We start from the raw sequence: 20,238 nt of genomic DNA, 5'->3' as shown, positions 1-20,238 counted from the left end.
CTGTCTCATTGGAACGTACCTATGCAGAACGCCACGCAAATATCCCCTGAACATTTGCCACATTTCTGCCGTACACTTCCCTGAGAACATCTGTTCCCAATCTATGCTTCCAGGTTCCTGCCTGACAGCTTCATATTTCCCCTTACTCCAATTAAATGCTTTCCTAACTTGTCATTCCTATCCCTCTCCAATGCTATGGTAAAGGAGATAGAATATCTCCAAAATGTTCTCCAACTGAGAGACCTGACATCTGACGAGGTTCATTTCTCAATACCAGATTGACACAATGCCTCCCATTGCCCCAGAAAAAAAATCCACCACCCTCCTCTGGGTCCTAGAGACAAAAGCAGTGGGTGGTACCAGCCGGTTACAGATTATAGAGGTAACCCAGTAGACCCCCCCACGTAGAGGAGGGCTGTGGTGCCTAACCCCTCCAGCAGGGAGTCAATGCACCACTGACCCACCAAGAGGCCAGTTGACCCTTGCAGAGGATGCAGCCGAGTAGATCTGTTGGCACTTCTGCATCCTCTGCAAGTCAACAGGGTCAGTGACCATGAGGAGGACATCGTCAGTGTAAGCCAAAAGGACGACCTCCATGTACGGTTTGCATAAAACCAAACCTATCAGCTTCTTACAGAGAAAGGACAGGAATGGCTCCATGCTGAGTACAACTGCCCAGACTTGGGGCACCTCTGACACACCCACCTCCCAAAGTGCAAGGGCACTGCCAAGAACCCATTAACTTTAACAAGGCACTCTGTAGCAGCGTACAACGGTCGGACATGGGCCACAAAATATGGTCTAAGCCAGAACACATGCAGGTTCCCAAAAAAAGGTATTCATAGTTTACCATGTCAAATGCCTTCTCCTGCTTAGGGGACAGAAAAGCGATGGTTAGACCATCCTCAAGGGACAAGTGAATCAGCTCCCGGTCAAGGTGGATACTGTCCTGGATGTACCGTTATAGGGCCATGTAAGACTGGTCAGGGTGGACTACTTGAGCCAGCACTGAGCTAGATGATTGAGCATCGCCCTGGCAAGCATTTTATACTCCACACCAATTCTTTAGGCAATGAAGATCCCTTGCTTTTTTTTTGGCAACAGGACTACAACTGCTCTGCGCTAAGAGAGGGGCATCTCACTACTCGCCAGGCTTTCCCCCAATACTCTGGTATAATCAAGCTCCAGGATGTCCCAGAAGGTTCAGAGGAATTCTACTGTCAGACCGTCCAGCCCTAGAAACTTGCCTCCCTGTAGCTGGTTGAGGGCACTGGTCAGCTTTTCCAAAGATAGTGGAACATCTATCAACAAACAAGAGAAAATCTGCAGATGCTGGAAATCCAAGAAACACACACAAAATGCTGGAGGAACTCAGCAGGCCAGGCAGCATCTATGGAAAAAAGTACAGTTGACGTTTTGGGCCGAGACCCTTCGGCAGTACTCAGCATCTAGCCATCCAGCTCTCCCAGTGGCTAACCCTTCTGTAAGTCCTCCCACAGATTCCTCCATGTATCCACTAGATGGGTCCAGTGAAAACAGAGCCTCATAAAAGGACCCTGGCTAAAATTTTCACCGGGTCCATGACAGAGGACCTGTCTGCAGACACTTCCAGCCTTCTCGAGAGAATAGAAGAGTGAGAAGGGTGAGGCAACCTCACAAAAGCACCTCAGGACCTCTTGAGCTGCAGATGCCTCAGAGGAGCAGATGTCCAATGATCAGCCCCAGCCGAGACTCCAATCAGCTCTTCTTAGCTGCTCAATCCCAGACTCCTGCTGCTTAGTTGACCAACATGCAAAACAACTGGATATGAGCTTTGCCCACATCCCACTAGAGTCTCAGGGAGGAGAAAACTCCCCAGTCCTTTCCTCCAGGTCCTCCAAAAATGACAAAACGACTACTGGAAGTGGCCATCCACCAGCCAGCAGTTGGAATGCCGGTTTGCGGACCGCACCTGTATAGGCAGTGGATTGAGCTCTGCCAAAACCAAGTGGTGGTCCGAGCACCCAACCAGCAACACGGAGGCTGCTGACACCTGTAAGGCGTGTGCCCTGGAGATAAACGGGTGATCAGTCTGCGAGCCTTCGCCCCTTCCAGAACTCCTTGAGAAAGCACAGGAGTCAGGGTGAAGGCTCCACCAGACAACTACCAATTCAAAGGACACAACCAACTCCCTTAATTTCAGCACCAATGCTCAGTTACTCTGGGGTTGGAGTGACTTTTGGACTCCCTTTTGTTTCTTCTTTTTCTTTACCTTGCTACCCATTACCAGGACCCAACCCTCACCACCATCCATGCCAGAACCATCCTCAACTTCCACCGCCACTAGAATGGAAGTGGGTGGGGGGGGACAGGGACAGCAGGGGAAGGCCAAGTGTTGCCGCCCTGGTCTCTGCGGTAGAGTTGGCAGCCTGGCAGTTCAGGCAATTCTTTTGAATATGCCCAAACTCTTTGCAGGCATGGCATCACGGACAGCCCATAGCCTAAGGAATAGTGTAATAATGCCCCTCAAATTATACCTGAGAGTGTCCTTCAGCATCCCCACTCAGCTCCAGCTGCACATGCAGGTGGTGCTGAAAGGAAAAAGGGTGGTCAAAACTCCGCAGTGGTGCCCTGTACCGCACTGGGGCTAATACTGATTGCACCTCACCCAAAGAATGAAGGTGGGGTAGGAGGCCACGTCAGGAATATAGGGGTGGGCCTCACAGAATACAACCATCTGCACGGGTGCCAGAAGACTCCACCTGCATGAAAACCTTCCTCATCCTTAACCCCTAGTAAGGGGCAGGAACACATCTCTCACAGACCAAAGATAGAAAATGGTCTTGCTGTACAATGTACTGAAGTAGGAACAGTACATTACACAGCTTTTTTCCAAAGTCAGCCTTTTGAAAGGCTAACTCTTCACAAGTTGCAAGTCCAGAAACCACAGCCTCTGCATATGACTTCAATGCTGACATCTTAGAGCTGCAGCCTGTCAAGACAATCACTACGCAATCTAACATGATGCTTCAGAATATAGCAATAATGGCAAGACTCTTGGCAGTTTGGAGGATCAGAGGGATCTTGGGATCCGAGTCCATAAGACACTCAAAGCTGCTACGCAGGTTGACTCTGTGGTTAAGAAGGAATACGGTGTATTGGCCTTCATCAATCGTGGGATTGAGTTTAAGAGCCAAGAGGTAATGTTGCAGCTATATAGGACCCTGGTCAGACCCCACTTGGAGTACTGTGCTCAGTTCTGGTCACCTCACTACAGGAAGGACGTGGAAACCGTAGAAAGGGTGCAGAGGAGATTTACAAGGATGTTGCCTGGATTGGGGAGTATGCCTTACGAGAATAGGTTGAGCGAAATCAGCTTTTTCTCCTTGGAGTGACGGAGGATGAGAGGTGACCTGATAGAGATGTACAAGATAATGACAGGCATTGATCGTGTGGATAGTCGGAGGCTTTTCCCCAGGGCTGAAATGGCTAGCATGAGAGGGCATAGTTTTAAGGTGCTTGGTAGTAGGTACAGAGGAGCTGTCAGGGGTAAGTTTTTTTTTTTACACAGAGAGTGGTGAGTGCATGGAATGGGCTGCCGGCGGCAGTAGTGGAGGCAGAAGTGATAGGGTCTTTAAAGAGACTCCTGGATGGATACAGAGAGCTTAGAAAAATAGAGGACTATGGGTAAGCCTAGGTAAGGTAAGGACATGTTCGGCACAGCTTTGGGGGCCGAAGGGCCTGTATTGTGCTGTAGGTTTTCTATGTTTCTTACCACCACTGGGATTATACACCTGTATACCACCAGGGATGAGGGATGGGCTCCGTCAGGTTTCAGATGCCCAAGACAGGCCGCATGATGAGGACACCAAAAAGCTGGTGCAAAGCTTGTCATGACAGCGCCCCGATAACTCCAGCAGAAGTTAAGGGTGCAAGAAGAAGAAGAAATACCTCCGGGGAACACCAGCAAACAGGACAGTTCAGAGAGGGGAAGGAAAATAGGAATTATCTGTGCAGGGACGTCTGTGCGGTGGAAAAATCTTCAGTCCTGCTGCGAAAATGAAGGCATCCCCCAGGCCACTCTTCCTCTGGACAGCAGAGTCCAAAATCCTATTCACCCATTGTGCAGTGTACCTACTTCAGTTGGTAGGAATGGCACTTTAAAAGCCAAGGCTGATATTGTGAGGAGTCATGAATGTGTTGCTGCGTCTTGGGCTAGGAACTCCAAATGACAGGGGTGGATGGTCTCTGCTATTACAAACAGAATAAATCTGTCCCTGCTCCTGACAAAGTTTAAGAAATGAACCTTGGCAAACTGCCAGCTGCTGCCACTCAGCACTCAAAAGACAAGACTGAAAACTTTACTAAGCAGAATCCTTACAGGAAGAGAAACTGCTCTGGTCCACTGCCAAGCTGAGACTCCACCCTCCCAAAACCTTCTCTAAACTTGCTCTTTTGGATATTTCCACAGTTTTCCAACTTTAGGAGGGAGTTTGTACAGTATGACCCTCCTTCAGTTGCTGCCCCCCCCCACACAATGTGACCTTTCCACAGTGTGACTCCACCCCCCCCCCCACCTTCCCCTATACTGACCCTGCCCCTATTAGATCAGTATTCTGGAATTATGAGCAGAGGTGTTTTGCTGAGTCTGGTGAAGTGAGACAACAGTAAACAATACCCAGACACAAGCCAGTATCCTATACACTGAGCCCAGCTCACAACCTATCAGTATCATCCACACCATAAACACAAATTGTAATCAGGGCAGCAAGATAAAGCATTAATAATTGACAATTCCATTATTATTTTATTCAGACTAATAGTGACTCAACACGGCAACAGACTCTTTGACCACACTGGTCCATGCTGACCGTAATGCCGACCTATACTAATTCTATTTGCTTTATTCAGCCCGTATCTCTCTTAATCTTTCCCATTTGTATACCTGAGTAAATGTCATTCAAACGTTATGTTTGTACCTACCTTAATTATGTCCTCTTCCACTTCACGGAGTGTTCATATGCTCACCACCTTCTATGAAAAACTAGCCCCCTAGATTCCTTTTGAATCTATTCCCTCTCACCTTAAACCTGTGGTGTCTGTCTGTCTGTCTGTGTCTTGTTTTACGGCGGTTGGCATCCAGCTTAATGGTGCATTACCGCCACCCTCTGCTCCAGATGTGCACTATACATTCTAAATCCCTTCACCCAATCGCGCGCGCACACGCACACATATATACACACACACAAACCTACACTTCACCCTCCCATCTTTGACCATCCTAGTATCCTATTCCTGTTTATTCATCATATTCTATAAAAAACCCCTGTACCCCTTAAAAGCGCTAAAAATACCCGGACTTGTGCTCTCTCACCCATGCCCAGCAAAAACCTGTGGTGTCTAGCTTCAGAATCTCTTAAACTAGGAAAAAGATTGTGACCATCTGCTCCCCCTCAGAATTTTATAATTAGAATGGAACTAATGATGAGATCCCCTTATCCTTCTGAATTCAATCAAGTAGATGATGAACCCGAGACATCAAATGCTCTTTATACATTAATGCTTTCATTCCCAGTATCATTCTTGTGAGCTTCCTCTGGACCTTCTCCAGGACCAGCACATCTTCCTTTAAACTATAGGGCCCAAAACTGCTCACATTACCAAATATGGTCTGACCGATGACTTATAAAGACTCAGTATTACATCCTTGTTTTTACATTCAAATCCTCTCAAAATGAATGCCAACATCGCATTTGCTTTCATTACAACTGACTCAGTTCCCCTATTTAAACTCAAGGGAATACTGAACAAAGATTCCCAAGTCCCTTTACACCTCTGATTTATGAATTCTCCTCCCATTTAGAAAATAGTCTACGCCTTTATTACCTTTACCAAGTTCCAAACCTCATACCTCCCACCTCCCTACACTGTAATCCATCTGCCACTTCTTTGCCCATTCTCCCAATCTGTCGAAGTCCATCTGCAGATTCCCTGCTTCTCAACATTACCTGCCCCTCCATCTATCTTTGTATCATCTGCAGACTTGGCCACAAAGCTTCTACTTTCTTCTTTTTTTCCCAAAAAAAGTTTTAACATTTTGTTTTTTCTTATTATTATTGATATATTGTTTAGCTTTGTTAATCAGTTATTTGATGATTTAATTCTTATTGTACATATTCATATGTTGAGTTGATTAAATGTATTTTTTGTTGATTTTCAATAATAATTAATAAAAAAGATTTTAAAATTAAAATGAAAGTTTCAGCTTTATTTCCTTCATCCAGTTTATTAATGTAGAAAATGAAACTCCACTAGTCACCAATAGCCACCCTGAATTCCTTAATTCCCAGAACTAGCACCATTGTTGTTTGTCCTCTATATCAACGATCTGGATAATAATGGGATAGAACAAAGGGATCAGGGAATACAGGTCCACGATTCATTGAAAGTGGCATCACAGGTAGATGGGGTCGTAAAGAAAACTTTTGGCACAGTGGCGTTGATAAATCAGACTACTGAATACAGGAGATGGGATGTTATGTTGAAGTTGTACGAGACATTGGCGAGTCCTAATTTGGAGTACTATGTGCAGTTTTGGTCACCTATTTACAGGAAACATGTAAACAAGGTTGAAAGAGTGTAGAGAAAATTTACAAGGATGTTGCCAGGTCTGGAGGATCTGAGTTATAGGGATGGGAGACGCCAGAGAGTAGTGGTGGATAACTGTGTGTCAGATTGGAGGATAGTGTGTAGCGGTGTGCCTCAGGGATCTGTACTGGGTCCAATGTTGTTTGTCATATACATTAATGATCTGGATGATGGGGTGGTAAATCGGATGAGTAAGTATGCAGATCATACTAAGATCGGTGGCGTTGTGGATAATGAAGTAGGTTTTCAAAGCTTGCAGAGAGATTTAGGCTAGTTAGAAGAATGGGCTGAAAGATGGCAGATGGAGCTTAATGCTGAAAAATGTGAGGTGCTACATTTTCATAGGACTAATCAAAATAGGACATACATGGTAAATGGTAGGGCGTTGAAGAATGCAGTAGAACAGAGGGATCTAGGAATAATGGTGCATAGTTCCCTGAAAGTGGAATCTCATGTGGATAGGGTGGTGAAGAAAGCTTTTGGTATGCTGGCCTTTATTAATCAGAGCATTGAATATAGGAGTTGGGATGTAACGTTGAAATTGTATAAGGCATTGGTGAGGCCAAATTTGGAGTATTGTGTACAGTTCTGGTCACCGAATTATAGGAAAGATGTCAATAAAATTGAGAGAGTACAGAGGAGATTTACTAAAATGTTGCCTGGGTTTCATCTCCTAAGTTACAGAGAAAGGTTGAACAAGTTAAGTCTTTATTCTTTGAAGCGTAGAAGGTTGAGAGGGGACTTGATCGAGGTATTTAAAATTATGAGGGGAATAGATAGAGTTGATATGGATAGGCTTTTTCCATTGAGAGTGGGGGAGATTCAAACAAGAGGACATGAGTTGAGAGTTAAAGGGCAAATGTTTAGGGGTAACATTAGGGAGAACTTCTTTACACAGAGTGTGGTAGCTGTATGGAACGAGCTTCCAGCAGAAGTGGTTGAGGCAGGTTCGATGTTGTTGTTTAAAGTTAAATTGGATAGATATATGGACAGGAAAGGAATGGAGGGTTACGGGCTGATTGAAGGTCGGTGGGACTAGGTGAGAGTACGAGTTCGGCACGGACTAGAAGGGCCGAGATGGCCTGTTTCTGTGCTGTAATTGTTAAATGGTTTATATGGTTATAAGAAAGATTGAACAGGTTAAGAATTTATTCCTTGGAAAGTAGAATATCGAGGGGATTAAGGGTGAAAGGTGAAAAGTTTAAAGGGAACTTGAGGGGAACTTCTTCACTCAGAGGGTGGTGAGAGTGTGAAATGAGCTGCCAGTGCAAGTGGTGCACACGAGCTCGATTTCAACGTTTAAGAGAAGTCTGGATAGGTACATGAATTGAAGAGATATGGAGGGCCACAGTGCAGGTCGATGGGTGTAGGCAGTTCAAATGGTTTGGTATGGACCAGATGGGCTGAAAGACTCGTTTCTGTGCCGTATTCTTCTCTGACTCTATTCTCTGACTTCTGCCAATCAACCAATTCTCTATCCATGCTAGTATCTTTCCTGTAATGCAATGGGCTCTTCTTGTCTAGCAGCCTCATGTGTGGCAAAGGCCTTCTGAAAATCACATCTACCGACTTTCCTTTGTCTATCCTGCAAGTTACTTCCTCAAACCAGAAGACCACAGTCTGTGCGGATTGGTGATAACATATCCTCCTCGTTGACGATCAACACTGGTTGACCTCAGGGGTGTGTGCTTAGTGCACTGCTCTACTCTCCTGGTCAGGTCACTCGTCTGAGTGCTACTGGTACCATGTAACCCAGTACTATCTGTCGCATGGTCGGGTTGTCGGTGACTAAACCGGCTCCCCCACCAGGCTTGCCTGGTGAGGAGGGTGGCTAGACACCCTACAGGACGAAAAACAAGACCTGTCAAAGGGCAGATGAACCCTCTCGTAGGGTCAACGGCCATCTAGCAAACATGTGCCGTGAAGCACAGAAAGGGCATCCCTTGCATCGAAGCTTGGTCTGGCTATTCACTGCAACAGACCCCACCATGCCACTGGATCCGGGAGGAGATGTCGAGAGGGTGGGTCTGGACCTGTGCAACCCCCTACTCACCTAAAATCCATTCACGCACATGCTGTTCCCTTCTGAGGAGTGGAGTATCCCACCCCACTAACTGATTGAAAGGAATCATCATCATCCTATGGGATGGATAGCCAGAGAGAATGAGAGACAGACAGACGGACTGTCTATATACACGTGACTGTGTGGCTAGGCTCAAATACCATTGATAAATTTGCTGATGATACAACCATCACTGGTAGGATCTCAGGTGGTGACAAGAGGGTGTACAGGAGTGAGATATGCCAACTAGTGGAGTGGTGCCACAGCAACAACCTGGCACTCAATGTCAGTAAGACGAAAGAGCTGATTGTGGACTTGAGGAAGGGCAAGACCAAGGAACACACACCAATCTTCACAGAGGGATCAGAAGCGGAGAGAGTGAGCAGTTTCAAGTTCCTGGGTGTCAAGATCTCTGAGGATCTAACCTGGTCCCAACTTAACGATGCAGCTATAAAGAAAGCAAGACAGTGACTATACTTCACTAGGAGTCTGAAGAGATTTGGTATGTCAACAAACAGACTCGACAACGTCTATAGATGTACTGTAGAGAGGCTGCATCACTGTCTGGTGTGGGTGGGGGCTGCTGTACAGGATGAAAGAAGTTGCAGAAATTTAGTCGGCTCTATCTTGGGTACTAGCCTACTAGTCTCAGAAAGGTAGCATCCATTAACAAGGACCTTCAGCACCCAGGGCATGCCCTTTTCTCACTGTAACCATCAGGTAGGAGGTACAGAAGCCTGAAGGCACACACTCAGCAATCCAGGAACAGCTTCTTTCCTTCTGCCATCCGATTCCTAAATGGACATTGAACCCTTGAACACTACCTCACTTTTTTAATATATATTATTTCTGCTTGTTTGCACAATTTTTAATCTATTCAATGTACGTATACTGTAATTGATTTACTTATTTTTTTCTTCTATATTATGTATTGCATTGAACTGCTGTTGCTAAGTTAACAAATTTCACGACACATGTCAATGATAATAAACCTGATTCTGATTCTGTTTCTTGAAAGATTACTTTTGCACGTTTTTTAATAATCTATTCAATATGTGTAATTTACTTTTTATTATTATGTTTTATTTTATTTATTATTTATTATTACTTTTTTTTCTGTCTCTGCTAGATTATGTATTGCTAGATATTGTTAACTTAACTGCTGCTAAGTTAACAAATTTCACGTCACATGCCGGTGATAATAAACTATTTTCTGATAAAAATGCCTTCACAGCTATCTCCATCTGCCAATCCCTTCCACACTTCTCCAGCTGACCTAGATCCCGTTGTAACCTTACACAACCTTCTTCAGTGTCGCTCCAATATTCTTGTGCAAATCATTAATACTGATGTGGAATACTAGAAGACGCAGCACAAACCCCTGTATCACAAGTCACAAGTTCCCAATCTGAAAAGCAACCCTGATCACAACTATCTGTCTTCTGTCAACTTAATTTTGTATCCAGTTGGCTATCTCCACAGATGTGATGTGATTTAACCCTCTGGATGAGCCTACCTTGTCAAAGGCTTTGCAAAAGTACACATTGACAATGCACTTCAACCTCCTTATCAATTTTTCTGGTCACCACTTCAAAAAAAAGTTCCAACTAATTTGTGAAACATGATCTCCCATGATCAACTATGCTGACTATCCTGAATCAATCACTGTCTGTCCAAATCAAAATGAACTCTGTTCTTCAGAATCCCATCCACTAACGATGCCAGGCTTGCTGTCCCATCGTTCCCTAGCTTATCCCTGTAGCTGTTCCGAACTAAAGAAAGAACACCAGAACCCCTCCACAACTTCACTCACGGTTTCTGTTTCGTGCGGACTGCCTCCTTACCTGAAATGAGCTGCTCTAGACGTACTCTCTCGTGTGCAGCATGCTGATCCACCAGCACCAGCAGGTTATTTCCTACACAACAAAACCAACAGTCAGACACATCAACAAATGTACTTCAGAGCCTGGGCTCCACTCACCCCCATACCCCTACAGTCCACCCCACTCACACCCATAACCCCAAATCCATCACACTCATCCTCATACCACTGGATCCATCACACTCACCCCAACACCCCAGGGTTCGACACCACTTGCCCCATGCTAGTCACCTCAACTCAGATCCACCCAATACTCCTGGAATTCACCTCACTTACCCCAACACCTCCAGGATCTACCCCACTCACCCAAACACCCCTGGGATCCATTCCACTCATTCCAACATCCCAACACCTGAGATCCACCCCAACACGTCCGGGATCCACCCTGCTCACTCTAACATGTCTGGGATCCAGGCCATTCACCTCAACGTCCCTGGGCTACACCCCACTGGGATTGACCCCACTCATCCCAAAACCTCTAGAATCCACCCCACTCACTCCAACATTGCTGGGATCCACACTACACCACCAATACCCCTTGGATCCACCCCACTCACCCCGAACACGTCTGGGATCCACCCCGTTACCACCAACACCCCAAGATTCCACACCACTCGTCCCAACACCCTGGGATCCACCCTACTCACCCCCAACGCCCGTGATCCACTCTATTCGCTCCAAAACCTGATGTCCATGCGACACTTCTGGGACTCACCCCACTCATTCCAGCACTCCTGAGATCAATCCCATTTAACACAAGCACCTAAGCACACCAGGAATCCAAACCACTAACGCTAACAACCCTGGGATCTGCCCCGTTCACTCCAACATGCTTGGGTTCCAAACCACTTACACCAACATCCCTGGGATACACCAGTCATCCCCAACACACCTGGAATCTACCACACTCAACAAAACATCTCTGGGATCACCTGACTCAACCCCAATGCCAATGGGATCAACCCCACACTCCAACATCTGCACTCACGCCAAAAGCCCCTGCACTCCACCCCATTCATCCCAGCCTCCCAGGATCCACCCACTCACCGAAATATGCTGGGGAACAACCCCATTTACCCACCCAAGTACACTGGGGAACAACCCCATTCACCCACCCAAGTACACCGGGGAACAACCCCACTCACCCAAACTCACCGGGGAACAACCCCACTCACCCACCCAAACATGTTGGGGAACAACCCCAATCACCCACCCAAACATACCAGGGAACATCCCCACACATCGAGGAACAAGGGAACAACCCCAATCACCCACCCAAACACACCGGGGAACAACCCCACACATTGGGGAACAACCCCAATCACCCACCCAAACACGTCGGGGAACAACCCCAATCACCCACCCAAACACACCGGGGAACAACCCCACACATCGGGGAACAACCCCAATCACCCACCCAAACACACCGGGGAACAACCCCACACATCGGGGAACAACCCCAATCACCCACCCAAACACACCGGGGAACAACCCCACACATCGGGGAACAACCCCAATCACCCACCCAAACACACCGGGGAACAACCCCACACATCGGGGAACAACCCCAATCACCCACCCAAACACACCGGGGAACAACCCCACACATCGGGGAACAACCCCAATCACCCACCCAAACACACCGGGGAACAACCCCACACATCGGGGAACAACCCCAATCACCCACCCAGACACACCGGGGAACAACCCCACACATCGGGGAACAACCCCAATCACCCACCCAGACACACCGGGGAACAACCCCAATCACCCACCCAAACACGGCGGGGAACAACCCCAATCACCCACCCAAACACACCGGGGAACAACCCCACACATCGGGGAACAACCCCAATCACCCACCCAGACACACCGGGGAACAACCCCAATCACCCACCCAAACACGTCGGGGAACAACCCCAATCACCCACCCAAACACACCGGGGAACAACCCCACACATCGGGGAACAACCCCAATCACCCACCCAAACACACCGGGGAACAACCCCAATCACCCACCCAGACACACCAGGGAACATCCCCACACATCGGGGAACAACCCCAATCATCCACACAAACACACCCCGGAACAACCCCAATCATCCACACAAACACACCCGGGAACAACCCCAATCACCCACCCAAACATACCAGGGAACATCCCCACACATCGGGGAACAAGGGAACAACCCCAATCACCCACCCAAACACACTGGGGAACATCTCCAATCACCCACCCAAACACACCGGGGAACAACCCCAATCATCTACCCAAACTCACCGGGGAACAACCCCAATTACCCACCCAAACACACCGGGGAACAACCCCAATCACCCACCCAAACACATCGGGGAACATCCCCACACATTGGGGAACATCTCCACACATCGGGGAACAACACCAATCACCCACCCAAACACACCGGGGAACAACCCCAATCACCCACCCAAACACACCGGGTGCCACATATGAGGCTACTTAACAAGAGCCCATGGAATTACGGGAAAGTTACATACGTGGATAAAGCGTTGGCTGATTGGCAGGAAAAAGAGTGGGAATAAAGGGATCCTATTCTGGTTGGCTGCCGGTTACCAGTGGTGTTCCACAGGGGTCCGTGTTGGGGCCGCTTCTTTTTACATTGTACATCAACGATTTGGATTATGGAATAAATGGCTTTGTGGCTAGTTTGCTGATGATACGAAGATAGGTGGAGGGGCCGGTAGTGCTGAGGAAACGGAGAGTCTGCAGAGAGACTTGGATAGGTTGGAAGAATAGGCAAAGAAGTGGCAAATGAAATACAATGTTGCAAAGTGTATGGTTATGCACTTTGGCAGAAGAAATAAACGGGCAGACTATTATTTAAATGGGGAAAGAATTCAAAGTTCTGAGATGCAACGGGACTTGGGAGTCCTCGTACAGGATACCCTTAAGGTTAACCTCCAGGTTGAGTCGGTGTGAAGAAGGCGAATGCAATATTGGCGTTCATTTCTAGAGGAATAGAGTATAGGAGCAGGGATGTGATGTTGAGGCACTGGTGAGACCTCACTTGGAGTACTGTGGGCAGTTTTGGTCTCCTTATTTAAGAAAGGATGTGCTGACGTTGGAGAGGGTACAGAGAAGATTCACTAGAATGATTCCGGGAATGAGAGGGTTAACATATGAGGAACATTTGTCCACTCTTGGACTGTATTCCTTGGAGTTTAGAAGAATGAGGGGAGATCTCATAGAAACATTTTGAATGTTGAAAGGCATGGACAGAGTGGATGTGGCAAAGTTGTTTCCCATGATGGGGGAGTCTAGTACAAGAGGGCATGACTTAAGGATTGAAGGGCGCCCATTCAGAACAGAAATGCGAAGAAATTTTTTTAGTCAGAGGGTGGTGAATCTATGGAATTTGTTGCCATGGGCAGCAGTGGAGGCCAAGTCATTGGGTGTATTTAAGGCAGAGATTGATGGGTATCTGAGTAGCCAGGACATCAAAGGTTATGGTGAGAAGACGGGAGAGTGGGACTAAATGGGAGAATGGATCAGCTCATGATAAAATGGCGGAGCAGACTTGATGGGCCGAATGGCTGACTTCTGCTCCTTTGTCTGATGGTCTTATGGAACAACCCCACTCACCCAAACACACTGGGGAACAACCCCACTCACCCACCCAAACACACCAGGGAACAACCCCAATCACCAAAACACACTGGGGAACATTCCCACACACCCCAACGCACCGGGGAACAACCCCACACACCCCAACACACTGGGGAACAACCCCACACACCCCAACACACCGGGAAACAACACCACACACCCCAACGCACCGGGGAACAACACCACACACCCCAACACACCGGGAAACAACCCCACACACCCCAACACACCGGGGAACAACACCAACAACTGAAACAAACCGGAGAACAATCCCTCTTGCCCAAACACACCTGGGAACAACCCCACTCACTAGGGAACAAACCCACACACCCCAACACATCGGGGAACAACCCCACACAACCAAACACACAGGGGAACAACCCCACTAACCCAAACACAGCGGGAACAACCCCACTCACCCAAAGACCTAAACACACCGGGGAACAACCCCATTCACCACCCCCACTCACCCAAACACACCGGGGAACAACCCCATTCACCCAAACACACTGGGGAACAACCTCAATCACCCCCAACACCTCTGGGATCCACCCCACTCACCCTCAACACCTCCAGGATCTACCCCATTCTCCCCTGAGATCCACCCCACTCACCCCTAACACTTCTAGGATCTATCCAACTCTCCCCAACACCTCTGGGATCCACCCCACTCACCCCTAACACCACTAGGATCTACCCCACTCTCCCCTAACACCTCTGGGATCTACCCCACTCTCCCCTAACACCACGAGGATCTACCCCACTCTCCCCTAACACCTCTGGGATCTACCCCACTCTCCCCTAACACCACTAGGATCTACCCCGCTCTCCCCAACACCTCTGGGATCCACCCCACTGCCCCTAACCACTGGGATCTTCCCCAATCTCCCCTGAGATCCAGCCAATTCAATACAACATGCCTGGGATCCACCCCTTCACCCAAACACCCTGGTATTCACCTCACTCACACCCAACATCCCTTGGATTCACCACATTCACCCCAATATCCACCCCACTCACTCCAGCACTCCTGGAATCCACCACATTCATCCCAACAACCCTGGGATCCACCACAGCACCCCCAGGATCTATCCTGCTCACTGCTGGGATCTACCGCACTCATCCCAACACCCCTAGGATCCACTCCAACAAAACTAACAGTCAGACACTTCAACAAATGCGCTAAACAGCCTGGGTTCCACTCACTCCCAACAGCATTGGGATATATGCCACTCCCCCCACCCCAAAAACACCCCCCAGGATCAACCACAATCACCCCAATGCCCCCAGATCTCACTCACAAAAAAAAGTCAGACACTTCAACAAATGCACTAAGCAGCTTGGGCACCACTCACCCCCAACACCTTTTGGATTCACCCCACTCACCCCAATGCCCCTGGGATGCACCCCACTCACCCAATGCCCCCGGGGCGCACCCCACTCACCCCAATGCCCCTGGGATGCACCCCACTCACCCCAATGCCCCTGGGATGCACCCCACTCACCCAATGCCCCCGGGATGCACCCCACTCAGCCCGATGCCCCCAGGATGCACCCCACTCAGCCTGATGCATCTACAGAGGGCAATAAACAGACAATGTTTTTGGTTGAGACCCTTCATCTGGATTCATGGTATCACTTATCAAGCCAGGCCTACCTGCAGTTGTCCCTTGGTCAAGTCTCGTATTTATCAAGCATGCAATGAACTTGTTGTCCACCTGATTAAGGACCTAAAAAACACAGATATTACAGAGCTGGTAGCAAGGTTCAGGGATAGTCTGAGGAAATGTCTCCACAGTTCCCTGATTTATTAAATGTATGGCACTTACCCAAATTACCTCTTATCCCTGCTCTCACCTGCATTGAACTGATCATGTCCTTTGTAAAACGGTAGGGATACAATACATTGTGAATCTTCACTGCCAAATTGTCAGCTTGCTCACTGCTAACATCAACAGCAACCTGGAATACCACCACATGTGAAAAAATTTACATATCACACTCTAGAACCAGATGAACCTTTGAGAACTCTAGACACACTGATTTTCCATTATTAGTCACTGTTTCTTTCATAAAGAGTCTACCTGACTTTGTCACATTATTTTGTTTACAATTAAACACTGATGAGCATTTTCATTGCTTCGCTAGTTTTTACAGATTAGAAATTGCTAAACTAATATCTTCATGGGTGGAATGGCCTGTACAATACTGTGTGTTCTATCTATGTAAATCAGGAAGTGTCAATGTACATGCAGGAAACGACCTGTTCAGAAGATGTTTGGCTTTCATAGAAGTTTTTGATTGGAAGATAAAGTGAATCCAATTAATATATTTACTTAGAATTTTGGAGCCTTAAAATAGCTACAATGTATTAACAATGAAATTGGGCAGTTAAATATCATATTCTGTCTTTCCAAAACAAAAAGTTCAAAAGTACATATATGCCACCGTATACAACCTGGAAATTCATTTTCTTGCGGGCATACTCAATAAATCCAATAACCATAATAGAACCAATGAAAGACTACACCAAATTGGGCATTCAACCAGTGTGGAAAAAAAAAGATTGTTCAAATATAAAAAGAAAGAAATAATAATAGTAAATAAATAAGCAATAAATATGGAGAATTTGAGATGTAGAATCCTTGAAAGTGAGCCCATAGTTTGTAGGAACAGTTCAGTGATGGTGCAAGTGAGTTATCCCCTTCGGTTCAAGAGCCTGATGGTTGAGGGGTAATAACTGCTTCTGAACCTGTTGGTGAGAGTCCTGTGGCTCCTGTATCTTCTTCCTGATGGCAGCAGCAAGAAGAAAGCACATTTGAAGTGGTGGGGGTCACTGAAATCACTTGATTTATGAAAGGAACATGATCGTAGAAAACATTTCTCTAAGATCTCAGAAATCTAAACAGGGTACATAAATTGAGTTATGACATATATTGGTAGTGTATTCCTTTGCAGAGAGAGTGGCATAATGGTGATGTCATCTGCCAACTTGTAGATGGTGTAAGAACAGTCTTGAGTGTGTAGGAGTCTGAGGACACAGCCTTGTGAGACACCAGTGTTGAGCATAATCATGGAGAAGATGTTGCTGCCTACTGTAGCTCATAGGTCAGGAAGTCAAGGATCCAAGTTGATGTCAACTCCCTGGCAAAACGCACACCTCTGGAGCATCTCCATAAGACCACAAGACAAAGGAGCAGAAGTCGGCCATTCGGTCCATAAAGTCTGCTCCGCCATTTTATCATGAGCTGATCCATTCTCCCATTTAGTCCCACTCTCCCGCCTTCTCACCATAACCTTTGATGTCCTGGCTACTCAGATACCTATCAATCTCTGCCTTAAATACACCCAATGACTTGGCCTCCACTGCTGCCTGTGGCAACAAATTTCATAGATTCACCACCCTCTGACTAAAAAAATTTCTTCGCATTTCTGTTCTGAATGGGCGCCCTTCAATCCTTAAGTCATGCCCTCTTGTACTAGACTCCCCCATCATGGGAAACAACTTTGCCACATCCACTCTGTCCATGCCTTTCAACATTCGAAATGTTTCTATGAGGTCTCCCCTCATTCTTCTAAACTCCAAGGAGTACAGTCCAAGAGCGGACAAACGTTCCTCATATGTTAACCCTCTCATTCCCGGAATCATTCTAGTGAATCTTCCCCGTACTCTCTCCAAAGTCAGCACATCCTTTCTTAAATAAGGTGACCAAAACTGCCCACAGTACTCCAAGTGAGGTCTCACCAGTGCCTTACAGAGCCTCAACATCACATCCCTGCACATCCTTTTAAAAAAGGAGGGAGAGAGAAACTGGGGAATTATAGACTGGTTAGCCTAACGTCGGTGGTGGGGAAACTGCTGGAGTCAGTTATCAAAGATGTGATAACAGCACATTTGGAAAGCGGTGAAATCATCGGACAAAGTCAGCATGGATTTGTGAAAGGAAAATCATGTCTGACGAATCTCGTAGAATTTTTTGAGGATGTAACTAGTAGAGTGGATAGGGCAGAACCAGTGGATGTGGTATATTTGGATTTTCAAAAGGCTTTTGACAAGGTCCCACACAGGAGATTAGTGTGCAAACTTAAAGCACACGATATTGGGGGTAAGGTATTGATGTGGATAGAGAATTGGTTAGCAGATAGGAAGCAAAGAGTGGGAATAAACGGGACCTTTTCAGAATGGCAGGCGGTGACTAGTGGGGTACCGCAAGGCTCAGTGCTGGGACCCCAGTTGTTTACAATATATATTAATGACTTGGATGAGGGAATTAAATGCAGCATCTCCAAGTTTGCGGATGACACGAAGCTGGGTGGCAGTGTTAGCTGTGAGGAGGATGCTAAGAGGATGCAGCGTGACTTGGATAGGTTGGGTGAGTAGGCAAATTCATGGCAGATGCAATTTAATGTGGATAAATGTGAAATTATCCACTTTGGTGGCAAAAATAGGAAAACAGATTATCATCTGAATGGTGGCCGATTAGGAAAAAGGGCGTGCAACGAGACCTGGGTGTCATTATACACCAGTCATTGAAAGTGGGCATGCAGGTACAGCAGGCGGTGAAAAAGGCGAATGGTATGCTGGCATTTATAGCAAGAGGATTCGAGTACAGGAGCAGGGAGGTACTACTGCAGTTGTACAAGGCCTTGGTGAGACCACACCTGGAGTATTGTGTGCAGTTTTGGTCCCCTAATCTGAGGAAAGACATCCTTGTCATAGAGGGAGTACAAAGAAGGTTCACCAGATTGATTCCTGGGATGGCAGGACTTTCATATGAAGAAAGACTGGATGAACTGGGCTTGTACTTGTTGGAATTTAGAAGATTGAGGGGGGATCTGATTGAAACGTATAAGATCCTAAAGGGATTGGACAGGCTAGATGCAGGAAGATTGTTCCCGATGTTGGGGAAATCCAGAACGAGGGGTCACAGTTTGAGGATAGAGGGGAAGCCTTTTAGGACCGAGATTAGGAAAAACTTCTTCACACAGAGAGTGGTGAATCTGTGGAATTCTCTGCCACGGGAAACAGTTGAGGCCAGTTCATTGGCTATATTTAAGAAGGAGTTAGATATGGCCTTTGTGGCTACGGGGATCAGGGGGTACGGAGGGAAGGCTGGGGCAGGGTTCTGAGTTGGATGATCAGCCATGATCATAATAAATGGCGGTGCAGGCTCGAAGGGCCGAATGGCCTACTCCTGCACCTATTTTCTATGTTTCTATGCTCCTATACTCTATTCCTCTAGAAATGAATGCCAACATTGCATTCGCCTTCTTCACCACCGACTCATCCTGGAGGTTAACCTTAAGGGAATCCTGTAAGAGGACTCCCAAGTCCCGTTGCATCTCAGAACTTTGAATTCTTTCCCTATTTAAATAATAGTCTGCCCGTTTATTTCTTCTGCCAAAGTGCATAACCATACACTTTCCAACATTGTATTTCATCTGCCACTTCTTTGCCCGTTCTTCCAATCTATCCAAGTCTCTCTGCAGACTCTCCGTTTCCTCAGCACTACCAGCCCCTCCACCTATCTTCGTATCATCAACAAACTTAGCCACAAAGCCATCTATTCCATAATCCAAATCGTTGATGTACAATGTTAAAAGAAGCGGCCCCAACATGGGCCCCTGTGGAACACCACTGGTAACCGGCAGCCAATCAGAATAGGATCCCTTTATTCCCACTCTCTGTTTTCTGCCAATCAGCCAACACTCTATCCACGTATGTAACTTTCCCGTAATTCCATGTGCTCTTATCTTGTTAAGTAGCCTCATGTGTGGCACCTTGTCAAAGGCCTTCTGAAAATCCAAATATACAACATCCACTGCATCTCTCTTCTCTAGCCTACTTGTAATTTCCTCAAAAAATTGTAATAGGTTTGTCAGGCAGGATTTTCCTTTAAGGAATCCATGCTGAGTTCTGCCTATCTTGTCATATGCCTCATCCTCATCCTTGACAATCGACTCCCAACAACTTCTCATCCACTGATGTCAAGCTAACAGGTCTATAATTTCCTTTTTGCT

At 46.9% G+C, this 20,238-nt stretch overlaps 1 protein-coding gene across 8 annotated transcripts in view; it reads right to left on the bottom strand.

Moving 5' to 3' along the window:
- The window catches only part of mlh3 (mutL homolog 3 (E. coli)), a 122,762-nt gene that overhangs the window by 70,535 nt on the left and 31,989 nt on the right, over window positions 1-20,238 (bottom strand). For 7 of the 8 annotated variants that reach the window (XM_072274817.1, XM_072274819.1, XM_072274820.1 and 4 more), the window contains exons 4-6: window positions 16,075-16,179; window positions 15,875-15,947; window positions 10,534-10,605 (exon numbers count right to left, since the gene is read on the bottom strand). In XM_072274817.1, the coding sequence (XP_072130918.1) occupies window positions 10,534-10,605; window positions 15,875-15,947; window positions 16,075-16,179 (250 nt within the window). The remainder of the gene's footprint in view (window positions 1-10,533; window positions 10,606-15,874; window positions 15,948-16,074; window positions 16,180-20,238) is intronic. The other variant, XM_072274818.1, reaches the window with a different exon arrangement.

This window comes from Mobula birostris, chromosome 1 (assembly GCF_030028105.1).
Source record: "Mobula birostris isolate sMobBir1 chromosome 1, sMobBir1.hap1, whole genome shotgun sequence".
Classification (NCBI taxonomy): domain Eukaryota; kingdom Metazoa; phylum Chordata; class Chondrichthyes; order Myliobatiformes; family Myliobatidae; genus Mobula; species Mobula birostris.
The sequence above is the reverse complement of the archived record's forward strand: the minus strand, read 5'-3'. Positions and strand labels throughout refer to the sequence as shown.